Raw genomic sequence first — 13471 nt, forward strand, 5'->3', positions numbered from 1 at the left:
TGGCAGTCTGCTTTGTGAATTTTATATTATTATTTTCAAATCTTATGCTTCATGTTTCTCTCTTCCTTATACTTTGTCAATATAACTGTGCCTGTCTGTCCGTCTGTCTGTCTGTATATATACAAACTAGTCCCTCAGTTTTCAAATTATCGTTTTGAAATTTTGCAAACGTCATTTTCTCTTCAAGAAGCTGCTCATTTATCGGAACTGCCGATATCGGACCACTATAACATATAGCTGCCATACAAACTGATCGATCGGAATCAAGTTCTTGTATGGAAACTTTCACATTTGACAAGATATATTCACGAAATTTGGTACAGATTATTTTCTAATGCAACAATGTAATCTCCGAAGAAATTGTTGAGATCGGTTAATCATAGGATATAGCTGCCTTACAAACTGAATGATCGGAATCAAATGCTTGCATGGGAAACTTCCKCATTTGACGGTATATCTTCACGAAATTTTGTATGAGTTATTGTTCATAGAAATAATGTAAAATTGGAAGAAATTGTTCAAATCGGCTCACTATAGCATATAGCTGCCATACAAACTGAACGATCRGAATCAAGTTCTTGTATGGAAAACTTTCGCATTTAACGTGGTATCTTCACGAAATCTGACATGRATTACTGCTTATGATTATAATATAATCTCCGGAAAAATTGTTCAGATCGGATTACTTTAGCATATAGCTTCCATACAAACTGGTCACATTGCTACTAAAAGAARTAYACCTGKRAAGGGTATATYAGCTTCGGTGCAGCCGAAGTTAAAGTTTTTTCTTGTTTTTAGTTGCTTATTGAACCACCCTCGTATCACTTAGTTTGTGACTTCCTTATGTCACTAGTTTATTTATATATACTACTATATTTAGTATATAAATTAAAAATATGACTTACATAAAAGCAAATTATTGCGTGCGCCGATGTCACGAGTTCGCATTCCTGACTACCGTAATAGCAGGTGTGTTAGTTTTTTTKTKTTTTTTTTTTTTTKATTCTCGTGGGAAATAATTATTGCATATATGTGTATTTGAGTTTTTTTCTTCATGTTTTGGGGGTTATGTTTTCAAAGGTGGTTCAATTCAGAGTATCACTCCAGAAAMAATAAATATTTTTGAATTTTAACAGACTCTGCGGCTTCACTGTCGATACCTGCTCCAGTGTATCATTCTGTGAGGACTCCAGATGCTTACAACGTACTTTGCCTTTATGCTAACAGCGCAGTGAGGTTTGCCCGCCGGTGGTAGCAGCCTTGCCTCCCACCGACGTTTGGACCGATATCTGGGTCCGCTTCGTTCCTTTGTCGCCCTCAATTACGAGTTTTAGATTCGAGGTAGCGTTTTATACCTACCGCTACCTCATTAGCAAGGCCGTTGCATTACCCATTCACCTACTTTTGAGGATGTATATAAAGCAGTTCAGGAATGATTGTGAATATACGTSAGCGCTTGCTAGGAGCCGCATGCCTGAAATGTAATGACTCTACCAGAGCCAGCTTGAGATAGGGACATTGTAAGCAGGACTCGTATGCCCACTTTGGTTTCACCCTGTCGTTTCATTGTTCGTTAATCAACAATTCATATGTACATATCTACTCTGCATTGCAGCTCCTCGACATGTTGAAATTCTACACACGTTTCGAAATCAGTGACGTCACCGGCGACTCACTAACCGATCATCAGATGRCACAGTTACATTACAAGAAAATCACTTCACTACAACGTGCTGCATTCGCCAAATTTCCCGATTTGCGACTGTTCGCTTTGTCCAATGTCGCGAATGTAGACACGCGCGATGCGCTACAACGTCATTTTGGTGCATTGGATGCAAAAGCGCTCAAAGAAATTGCTTCGTTTTTGAATTTGGTGCCGGAAGCACTGGAACCGCCCTTCCAATGGCATCGGCTCGACGATGAATTCCTCAAGGAGCTATTGATAACGCGTCACGAACGTCGCTGTTCGCAGCTGGAGGCGCTCAATGAGATGCCACTCTATCCCACCGAGGATATAATATGGGATGAAAATGTTGTGCCTTCCGAATACTTTTCGGGTGATGGTTGTTTAGCTTTGCCGAAATTGAATTTACAATTTCTCACTTTACACGATTACTTGTTGCGCAACTTTAATCTGTTCCGCTTGGAATCCACCTATGAGATAAGACAGGATATTGAGGATGCTGTAAGTCGCATGCTGCCGTGGCAATCGGAGGATGGTGGTGTCGTATTTGGCGGCTGGGCGCGTATGGCCCTACCGATAGCCACATTCGCTGTGGTTGAGGTGACAAAGCCGCACATTGGCGAGCGTAAACCGTCACGCGTGCGCGCCGATGTTTCGGTAACCTTATCCGTACGTAAGGAAATTAAAGATGAGTGGGAGAACTTACGCAAGCACGACGTATGTTTCTTAATAACAGTGAAGCCGACTAAGCCTTACGGTGAGTAAAATGTGGATTCTTTTTTTTTTTTTTTTTGTTATGACTAAACAAAAGTTATATTTCCAGGCACAAAATACAATTCACGCGAGCCCTTCATACCACAGGTGGGTCTGGTGTATGTGCGCGGCTGTGAGGTGGAGGGTATGTTGGATACCAATGGACGCGTGATAGAAGATGGGCCCGAACCACGCCCACAATTGCCCGGCGAGCAACGCACCTACCGCGTTTGGTTGGACTCGAATCAATATCGCTTGGACATGGACAATTTGCAAGATGTACGCTGAAAAAATTTAGTTTGCAACTTTTTCTTAACTAACTAATGCGTTTCAATTTTCTTTCAGGGTTCCGATGATGTCTACGAGAGCTTTAACATCATTATGCGTCGCAAGCCAAAAGAGAACAACTTCAAAGCTGTGCTGGAGACCATACGCCATTTAATGAACACCGAATGTGTGGTGCCGCCATGGTTGCATGACTTACTGCTCGGCTATGGTGATCCGGGTGCTGCGCACTATTCACACATGCCGAATCAGGAGCGCAGCTTAGATTTCAATGATACTTTCTTGAATTTCGATCATCTACAAAATAGCTTTCCAGGCTATGAGATTAAATGTACGGCGGCGGAGGAAAAACGCGTACCACCATTCCGTTTGATATTCGAAGATGTGCCGGAAGAGCAAAACGGTGACGATGATGCTAAGGAAGATAATGCAAATATGAAGGCCGCCTTGGAAAAGTCCATTGTGGTGCAGCCTTATGTCTACGAAAGTCGTGGTCCATATGTGGCTAACAAACCGAAACAGTGAGTATAGACATGCATTTACCGAAAAATATTATTGTGGTGTTTATGAAAGAGTTCGAGTTCTTAGTTCGAGTCGAATTGATCGTCACACGAATTATGAAGTTTCTTACAATTTTTAACCGCCGCGAACCCACAATAACCGGTTCCTCTTCTTTATTGGCGTAGACAACGCTTACGCGATATAACCGAGTTTACTACAGCACGCCAGTCAGTCTTCCTTTTCTTAGCTTGGCGCCAATTGTAGACTCTAAGCGAAGCCAGATCCTTYTCCACCTCATCTTACCAATTAAGTGAAAGTCTTCCTCTTCCGCTSCTTCTCTCGGGGAGTACTGCGTCGAAGACTTTTAGAGCTGGAGTGTTTTCGTCCATTCGGACGAYATGACTCAGCCAGCGTAGGTGCTGCCTTTAATGGCTATTATGTCGACGATCTAATTCTTTCCATAATTGAAAATGTTAATGTTAAAATGTTATTTTGGGCGGATTTTTTCATTTTAAAAATGAAATCCAAAAAGTTGTTGATTAATGTTGCATATCTTTTGTCTCACCGATTAATTGTCAACTACCTTTCAGAAATTCGGTACGTTTCACCCCTACCCAATTGGAGGCCATACGCGCTGGCATGCAACCCGGTCTAACGTTGGTGGTGGGCCCACCAGGTACAGGCAAAACTGATGTGGCAGTGCAAATCATATCCAATATCTACCACAATCATCCCAATCAACGCACTTTAATCGTAACACACTCCAATCAGGCGCTTAATCAACTCTTCGAAAAAATTATGGCTTTAGACATTGACGAACGGCATTTACTACGTCTGGGTCACGGCGAAGAGGCACTGGAAACGGAGAAAGATTTCAGTCGTTATGGACGCGTCAACTACGTGTTGACACAGCGCTTGGAATTGCTTAAGAAAGTACAAAAGCTGCARGAATCGCTCAATGTGCTCGGCGACAATGCGTACACTTGCGAAACAGCCGGYTACTTTTATCTCTACAATGTGGTGGCGCGTTGGGAAAAATTTCTTACACAAGCCACAGCCGTTTCCGTTGCAGCAGAGACGGCGGCATGGCGTGCAGTCTTCGAGAAAGAATTTCCTTTYACACGTTTCTTCGCCGATGCGCCACAACCGCTTTTTAAAGGCGAAACATACGATGAATATATGGAAATTGCCAAATCCTGTTTCCGTTATATAACGCATATTTTCGCAGAGCTGGAGGAATTTCGCGCATTCGAACTGTTGCGCACCGGTTTGGATCGCTCCAAATATTTACTTGTGAAAGAAGCAAAAATCATAGCCATGACTTGTACACACGCTGCGTTGAASCGTAAAGAACTAGTTAATTTGGGCTTTCGCTATGACAACATACTGATGGAGGAGGCAGCGCAAATTTTGGAAATTGAAACATTTATACCGCTGCTGTTACAAGATCCGCTCGATGGTTATAATCGTTTGAAACGTTGGATTATGATCGGTGAYCATCATCAGYTGCCGCCGGTCATTAAAAATATGGCATTCCAAAAGTACTCGAATATGGAGCAAAGCTTATTTACGCGYTTGGTGCGTTTGGGCGTACCCACGGTCGATTTGGATGGCCAAGGACGTGCCAGATCAAGGTATATGAGAACCTGCTATTTCTTGGTTCTTTTTTTATTTTTTTGTTTGTTTTAATTTTAGCATATGCTCCTTGTATAAGTGGCGCTACAAGAGATTAGACGATCTTTCGCATATCTTAGAGCGTACCGAATACCGCAATGCAAATGCTGGCTTTGTACACGACTATCAGCTCATCAACGTGGATGATTTCAARGGTGTGGGCGAAACAGAACCGAATCCGTTCTTTTATCAAGTAAGTTTTGATGATATATGTATATAGGTTATGAATATTAGAGCGGGTCGAATATATGTAATTGTAATTCCTAAAATAAACTTTGCCATAAAAATCGCTGGCTCGAGATCTGTTTTAATCCTATATTCTCTTAGCCAAAGTTCATCAGAATGATCCGTAGAATGTATCCAAAATATGCGATTTTTCCATTTTTTTCGCTCACTATGAATCAACCCGCTCTAATCTATATACATTTACATTCAATATCTAACTATATCAAACTTATTTTCATCTATAATTTGATCTGAAGTCTGCTAAATTCCCCAAACACGCAAATCATAGCTTATCTTTTGTCAGATACCTCTCATTATGCTTATACATATAGTATACCCAATTTCGGTAAAAAATATTTTAATTTTTTACCCTAACCCACCTTTTCATCTCATGATTTCATTGCTTTCCTTAAGTTCACGCATTGTCTTGCCACTGCTTCCGCTCATTATCCTTGCTCAAAGCTCATATACATTCCACTTCGCAAAATATTCTTTCCACTCTTTACATAACCTAACTTTTAATCAACAGAATCTCGCTGAGGCTGAGTACATAGTAGCCGTTTATATGTACATGCGTCTATTGGGCTACCCCGCCGAGAAGATATCTATATTGACCACCTACAATGGACAAAAGCATTTGATACGCGATGTAATTAATGTGCGTTGTGGCAATAATCCACTCATCGGTTGGCCATACAAAGTCACCACTGTGGATAAGTATCAGGGTCAACAGAACGATTACATACTCATTTCGTTGGTGCGCACAAAAGCGGTGGGTCATTTACGCGATGTACGTCGTTTAGTTGTGGCTATGAGTCGTGCGCGTCTCGGCTTGTATATTTTCGGACGTGTAGCATTGTTTAAGAACTGCTTTGAATTGCAACAAACATTTAAATTGGTAAGTCCATCGATGTTTCCATATAAAATGTGGTTTCGAATTAACATTTATGYTTTCAATGCAGCTYACACAACGTCCACAGCGGTTGCAATTACTACCAGAAGAAACCTATCCCGCACAGCGTTTAACCAACGACAAAGTYGATGCACCAAACATGTGCGAAGTAAGCAATATGTCACAAATGGCCGAGTATGTATACGAAATGTATATGAAACGCATGGAAGAGATAAAGGAGAAACTACCAGCGCAAGGTGACTTGCAAATGTACGCAAACTTACCGCAGGAGAGTGAAGACGACGTGTCGGCAACACCTGAGACAGAAGAAGCCGCCGGAGAAGCAGAAGAGCCGCCTGCTAAGCGTCCAACTAACGAAATAAAAAAGCCAGCWAAAGCTGCTGCTAAATTCACACCCACACCRATTGTTAATGAAATCAACAYGGAGGATGTGGTGGAGCAGGAGCAGAAAATACCTKCTGAGACAACAGCGCCGGCAGCAACCACCGAGATAGAGGAACTTGTGACGCCTGATGAAACTGATGCGGCTGAGGCGCCAACGAATGCTGAGTGATTTGCATATTCACTAAAATATTATCAGAGTTTAAAATGTCATCAAAATAACAAAAGATTCATCAATTAATATAGAAATATAAACATTTTATTACACAAAAAATATAAAAAATTGCACTAAAGTCCTTGACAACACTTRTATATATATTTCACTTCTTTGGCGCTGTAATGCCCTCCAGTTGCGCCTTGAGCTGTGTATTGGTCTTCTTGAGGAATGCCACCTCTTCTGCGTATTTCTTCTCTTCGGACGCGCGCAATTCCGCATTACGTCGCTCTGCTTGCTCTTGTTTAATTTTCATATCGTTTATAATATCTTCGAGCGTTTCTTTTTCCATTTCCAATGTTTTGACACGATCACGCAACATTTCCTTTTCTTCGTGCGCCTGCAATGCCTTACGCATACCAAAAGCCACCGAACTGCAGTATAGCGTTTCATATGCCTCCATTGACATGGTGATTTCGTCGCGTATGCGYAGTAACAGTAAACCACGCTCGGAACAATTGATGGTGACCTGACGTATTATTTCATCTAGAAAGCAGATATTTAAACATTAGTATTTAACACCACGTACATGTATAGTATATTTTGCCTACCAAAACACTGTGTATATAATTCTCTACGTATGGGGCATATTCCAGTCTCACGAGCCTGCGTTTGTTGAAGACGTGTGTCGAGCATCTCTTGCAGATTGATCACATCTTGTCGTGTAGCTGGTGTGCTTGAAACCTTTTGGAAGAAACATAAATTTAGGTACAAGTTGGCGGCAACATTTTTATAGATTTCTWTGCTTTATTTAACATTACGCTTTTTCAGCGAAAAGCTTAGTTTCACTTATTTGGTAATTTTTCACCTCATGTACTTACTGTTTGCTGCCACAATTGTCCATCCTCTTCCCAACAGCGCGGTGGCAAAATCGAATTCAATATCTCCTCGGTTTCCCGTTTAGTGTCGAGCAAAGCACCGGCTGTTAGTGGTCGCTTCAGCTCCTAAATATATCAATTAAATATTAAATTCAGCTTGCGTTAAAAATCTAACATGCTGGACTTACAATTTCTGTTGGTACACCCTTTTTGTCAGGATGTTTTACCACCAAAACTGGATTATTGTAGCGCACCAGCGTCTGGTATTGATCGACTGTTGTTACATCCACTTCCTCCATGSTATCACGTCTGTGATTTTATTACAATAACAATAATATTATTTATGTATACGTATAAAAATAAAAAAAACAATAATTTCCCAATAGTTTTATAAATTTTCTATTTTCTCGATTTGCCTGCCTTCCCAACGGCTGACTGTTATTATATGTGTTGTTATTTTGTTTATAGCAACCGGAAATAGAAGAGTCAAGTAATTTAAAAACACTTTAACCCACTTTTTTGTTGTTTTGTGCTTCGCTATGCAAGAGTTGTATGCAACCGTGCATTCCCTTGCAAAGTAATATTGACACCCTGTGGTGTATTTAGATACATATGCATATACATGCAATGGAATTCGCTAAATGGGTGAATTACTAAAATTGCAGAACTAGAAAAAAAGTGAAAATATAATAAAATATGCGGCGACTATTAAATATATTTAGCAAATAACTTCTTAACATCAAAACTATGTGGAAACTACTTAAGTTATATTTTATTTTTTATCAAATTTCATTTAAATTTATAGTAGCACACATTTCTATGTTTTTAAAGAAATCCTGTCACATGCTATTGTATTAAAGTTTTAAATTTTAATTCACCATTTGCAAATAGCTTTAAAATTTCTGTAACTAAAATCCTTTTACAAAGAAATTACATCATTGTTTTGTTTATACATCTGGTAGCACAGTGGGTATGCAGCCGGCTGCCGCAGAAACTCTTGTAGTGACAAACTTACCGCCGTTTTAGTAGTAAACAAACTGAGTTGAAGAAAAATATTCTACCATTTAACATACTGCAAAAGGCAAGCAGAAAATAATGGCCTTTTATAACGAGAATCTTGGTGTAAGTACTAATTGCATAWAAATAATATCAATTAAGTTGGAAAATAACCTCAAATTATTTGTATGCATTGACCATCTGTACGTGTGACATAGAATCGAATAATGGAGCTGATGAGTTATCCCATACCGGACCGTTGTGTAGAATTGACGCAGCTGTTCGAGCGTTGCAGTCTACGTGAACTACAGGATGTGTTCCCGACAATAGTACAATCAGTATTTGGTATAGGTAGTGGCGGTCTTGGTTGGGGCTTACGTGCGACCACCAAGGAAAATTCGCCAATGTGCTTCGATATACTGCATGAGTTCTTCTCACCCATGGGTCCAATGTTACGGCTGTGCTATCGCCTACTAAATGAGGCTATAAAATTTGAATTCAATTTGGATTTGCTACCGGTGAGTTAATAATGTTTATATTATTAAATAGCATCGATTTTTATAACATTCATATCGATTGTAGCACAAAGTAAGCGAGATGATACAATCTGGCCAATATTCACTTTTCTATGCCGACTTAGTAAACATTGATCCATTCCGTCGACAAGTCACATCACTTCTACTGAACGCATTCGATTATTATATGCTTCACTATGTTATACACGCGACATTTCCACTGCATAAATTGTATCCAGCTGCATTACAAGTGCATAATGAGCGCATGAAAACGGTATACTTCTTCTTAACAGCTGAATATCTCTGCACTCTTTTGCCGGGTAATCCAGATGCAATCGTTTTTCCGACAAATATTTGTACGTCGGTTAAGGCGCCACAACCACTGCAGCCGGTGCAACCGCTGCAGCCGCAACGCTCSCCAAAATATTTGAAAATACCATCAAACACCAGTTTGTTTCAGGCAGACAGTCCRTCTACGTCAGCGGCGGCTGCAGCGGCTGTGCAGGCCGCACGAAATTGTGAGTCGCCGCGTACACATTGCTGGCGCACTGAATCCGTGCTGCATTTCTTCATAGATACATGGCTGCGTTATGACATCGATGAGGCACGCGTAAGTATCATTGTAAAAATGTTGAAAATATTTCAAATATTTGTTTTTTTTTTTTTAAATACATTATCGTTATGACAACATGACGACTCTATCTTAATATAAGATTGTAAAATTGTTTCAAATACACTGTTTTTTTTTTTCGTAAGTATCATTGTAAAAATGTTGAAAATATTTCAAATATTTGTTTTTTTTTTTTTAAATACATTATAGGACTTACCAAGCAGCGAATTTATACGCGTTGTGCGTATATTGGTTAAGCAAGTGCATACATTTGCGAATTCGACGCACTTGGATCATACACCAATGATGATGTTACGTAAACTGGCCAATCCAATGATGAAAACACGCATTTACCCATTTCTTAAAAGCATTATAGGACGCTGGCCACTGGATAGTTCGTTATCAGTGGTGCTGGAGTTATGGCTTAGCTACATACAACCTTGGCGATATCTGTTTGATGCCCCAAGTGCAGGCTATTAGTAAGCGAAAATCTATTTGGGTGTGACATGTGACATTTGTTTAACTTTGGTAATTGTTGACAGTGGTGGTAGTGGTGTTAATGCTGGCAACAGTGTGGCGTCGGGTCCTAGTGGCAATGAAGTAGCAGTAAGCCAGCGCTTTAGCACATTCATAGCGGAGAATTTGGTCATATATACGCAAATTTTTGTTTACATATTGCCACGTTTCGAGCGCCTAGATTTCACAACATTTAGAAATGTTATTATGCTGCATCGTTTGGTTAAGGTGCGTTAGAGCAGGGTATTCAAATATTCAAAAGTGATAACAACAGCATTTTGTAATATGTGCCAAATAATATTCGAAATCTAATTGTAGGTTTTCAGTCAGCCTAACCTGCCGGCAATGCTTTGCAAAGCAGAGCAAGCATATATATGTCAACTCGGCACGGATTCACCAAGAAAGCATTCAGTTTACGCCAGGTATCATTGCTCTTACATTTAGCATAATAATATATGTGAATTAACATAGCTTTTAATTTCTTCCAGACAAGGCAAAAACGAATGGGATGGCATTTTCCATGAGGAAAGCTACACACCACTCTTTGGTCCAGCAGTTAAATGCGAGATAGAGCAAGTGATCAAAACTGTATGCATTTCACGTTTATATGTGCTGCAAGAAATCGACAGTATACGACGCGATATTGTGGAGCAACGCAAAGCGCATAGCTTTTTGCGTAAAATGTTTGCCAGCATATTTGCTGATGTCTCACCGGCAGAGTTGAAATTACAAGAAATTGCCAAAATACCTGATGTACTCGATTTAGCTGTACGCTCATTGTCCAATATGTTCGATGTAAGTTGCTTACACTTACTTAATATATAAAGTTATTGTATTTCAATAATAATGTTTATATGTAGGTACGTTTGCCGGATATTACATTGGAACAAATATACGACCGCAGCAGTCCGCAATTAAAYATTTCTGCATACGATAGTAGTGATTATTTGGATATATCAAAAATTTCACCAATACAGGTGAGTGCATAATATTGATTTGAATTCCTAAGACTTGGAAAAAGTGAAGCTCGGGTATTAGAATATGGAAAAAGTGTAGTTTTTTCGCATGAATTTTGTCGCTAATGGGCGCGCTTCGTCGGGTGAGTTGAGTACGTGACTGCTCTTACACACATTAATACGGTTTATTTAACAATAACGGATCCGAAGTTTAATCGAACTAGAGATTGTTATCTCGACAGCATTGTCAAAAACTATTTTTGAAAAAAAAAAAAAACAATAACAAATTGCAATTATATCCTGTCGGTACCGAAAGTACCCGAATCCAGCCTTACACTTTTTTATTTCTTTATCTATAAAAAAAAGCTTCCATAGATTTTTGACTTCTTAATCGGCTTGACAAAACGCTTAAAATGATTTCTGGAATATTATATGCGGCTACAACAACAATGAGACGGCCTATTAACATCACGGGTTTGTTAGATACCTTGAAGTTTTTCTTCGGATACATGTTTAATGTATGTTGTTGTTGTAGCGACATAAATCTGCCGAATTGACAGTCCTTGCCCGGATACAAAATTCGGGCCAGTACCGGTTACGTAGGAACGGCTGTCGTGAGAATGGACAACTGACCGATCAAATTCAAGGACGAAGGCTGTCTCTTATACACATCTAGATGTGTATAAGAGACAGCTTAACACACTCCCTAACTAAATCAAAAGCGACCATATTCATAAACTGGACGAAGGAGTACAGACTTGAACTTAATATTGCAGTCGATGGCGTTAAGATTCCGACTGGCAATAACCCAAAAATTTTAGGTGTGATTTTCGACAGCTTGTGYTCCTTCACTCCTCATACGACCGCGATTATTGCCAAAGTACAGAGCCGCAACAAAATTCTCAAGTCGCTAACCGGCAGCGCAAGGGTAAAAGACAAAGAAACTTAGTTGGCAACATATAGGGCAATCGGCCGACCGGTCCTTTACTATGCTGCATCAATATGGTCGCCTGGATGCAGTGATACGCAGACGAGAAAGCTCCAAACTTGTCGGAACACTGCACTTCGGACTACGACAGGTTGCTTCTTGATATCTCCCAACGAACACCTGTTCCTGCTGGGGGTGTTCGCAGCCCCCATTGCCCGAAGAGCTCGAGTTGCCGCGAGAAGTGAGAGTAACCCTTGCGCATATGTCCAGCAATGAGTCCCCTCACGACACTACCACCCCTTTGCAAGCCTTTCTTTTGATCCGACCCGTCGAGTTTCCTGGGCCTAATGTTGGATGACATGGATGACAACTTATCTAATCCCTACCATCCTAATTGTGATCAGGTACCCTTTACCATAACAGCAACAAAATAACGGTGTTCATGTTATAGTTTCGGTGCCGCCAAAATTTTTTGGTTGCTTTTTGTTTTGTTTTAAAAATATATATATTTTTTTTACCTTTTATGGTATTTATTTATGCACAAACTGTTTCTCAACCAAGTCTACCAAATTTTCAATTTAAACACTTTTTTTTTTTTTTTTTGAAACATATTTGATTTAATAAGTTAATATTTTACAGATGCAAAACAATTTAGCGAATTTATCAGCGACAATCGATCCCGCCACAGTGCCTATAAAGGATTATGAAGTTAAATTCCTAGTACGCTTTCTGCACAGAATTTCCTGTCGCTTAAATGAAATGGTGTGTATGAAAGACAAGTAATTGCCTTTGAACACAATAAAATTAATTTTAAAATATACTCCATTTGCCTACAGTTTGGCAACGAAATTCATGCACTTTGGTGTCGCGCAGACTTTGTGGGCAAAATAGCGCGACAACTTCTGTATCCGCCCATGACGCAGCAGTGGTTTGACAAATCAAGAGGTAATAAACACATTTTTTGCTTTACCAAATTTAATTTTGTAGCATAAATATTATATTTTTTCTATTTACTTACCGATATTTGTGTATATAGTATATATATTTTTTTAATACATTAAACAAATTACTAATATAACTAAAATTATTCACTTATTAAAATTGCAACATTTTAAGGTGTCAGTGAATTGTGTGAGGAACGTCTACCCGCCCGCATATGCCTGCGGCCATTGGCCTCATACCAAGTGCTTGGGCTCATCACATTTGCCATGCTGATCGGTTACTCATTATGGCGTGCGCCCATTTTCGGACTGTTTATTTTTATATTACTATTTTCTATATATATCACTATACTAGCATTGTTTGTGTAATTACATATATACATAGATATATATCATATGTATATTTAGCTAAATAATTATTGTCCTTAATATCCTCATGCTCCGTTATATTTGAGATTTCTTAATATTTTATATATGTATGTGTGTTTAAAATCTAAATTGAGTGCAAAGAATATTATACACTATATATACACATATATATATATATATATATACTGAATA

The 13471-nt window shown here is 39.3% G+C and overlaps 3 protein-coding genes across 3 annotated transcripts in view; 2 read left to right on the forward strand and 1 right to left on the reverse strand.

The window, feature by feature from the left end:
• The window catches only part of LOC108976858 (intron-binding protein aquarius), a 31027-nt gene extending 24356 nt beyond the window's left edge, over positions 1-6671 (forward strand). The window contains exons 5-11 of the mRNA XM_018946235.1: positions 1616-2441; positions 2508-2716; positions 2783-3243; positions 3814-4857; positions 4919-5090; positions 5652-6020; positions 6085-6671. Coding sequence (XP_018801780.1) covers positions 1616-2441; positions 2508-2716; positions 2783-3243; positions 3814-4857; positions 4919-5090; positions 5652-6020; positions 6085-6588 — 3585 coding nt within the window. The 3' untranslated portion in view covers positions 6589-6671. The remainder of the gene's footprint in view (positions 1-1615; positions 2442-2507; positions 2717-2782; positions 3244-3813; positions 4858-4918; positions 5091-5651; positions 6021-6084) is intronic.
• LOC108976862 (putative inner dynein arm light chain, axonemal) lies at positions 6654-7872 on the reverse strand. The gene is made up of 4 exons (XM_018946238.1): positions 7637-7872; positions 7452-7574; positions 7182-7314; positions 6654-7116 (listed from the first exon to the last, which is right to left on the reverse strand). Exons 1-4 carry the CDS (start codon positions 7745-7747, stop codon positions 6737-6739), a joined length of 747 nt encoding a protein of 248 aa, XP_018801783.1. The 5' UTR covers positions 7748-7872; the 3' UTR covers positions 6654-6736.
• Positions 7873-8354: 482 nt separating this feature from the next.
• Positions 8355-13401, forward strand: LOC108976859 (sphingomyelin phosphodiesterase 4). The gene is made up of 11 exons (XM_018946236.1): positions 8355-8570; positions 8663-8962; positions 9027-9569; positions 9780-10048; positions 10112-10313; positions 10404-10507; positions 10574-10880; positions 10946-11062; positions 12609-12731; positions 12806-12914; positions 13086-13401. Exons 1-11 carry the CDS (start codon positions 8544-8546, stop codon positions 13277-13279), a joined length of 2295 nt encoding a protein of 764 aa, XP_018801781.1. The 5' UTR covers positions 8355-8543; the 3' UTR covers positions 13280-13401.
• Positions 13402-13471: the final 70 nt, after the last annotated feature.

This window comes from Bactrocera latifrons, unplaced genomic scaffold (assembly GCF_001853355.1).
Source record: "Bactrocera latifrons isolate USDA-ARS-PBARC rearing strain unplaced genomic scaffold, ASM185335v1 scaffold_80, whole genome shotgun sequence".
Classification (NCBI taxonomy): Eukaryota; Metazoa; Arthropoda; class Insecta; order Diptera; family Tephritidae; genus Bactrocera; species Bactrocera latifrons.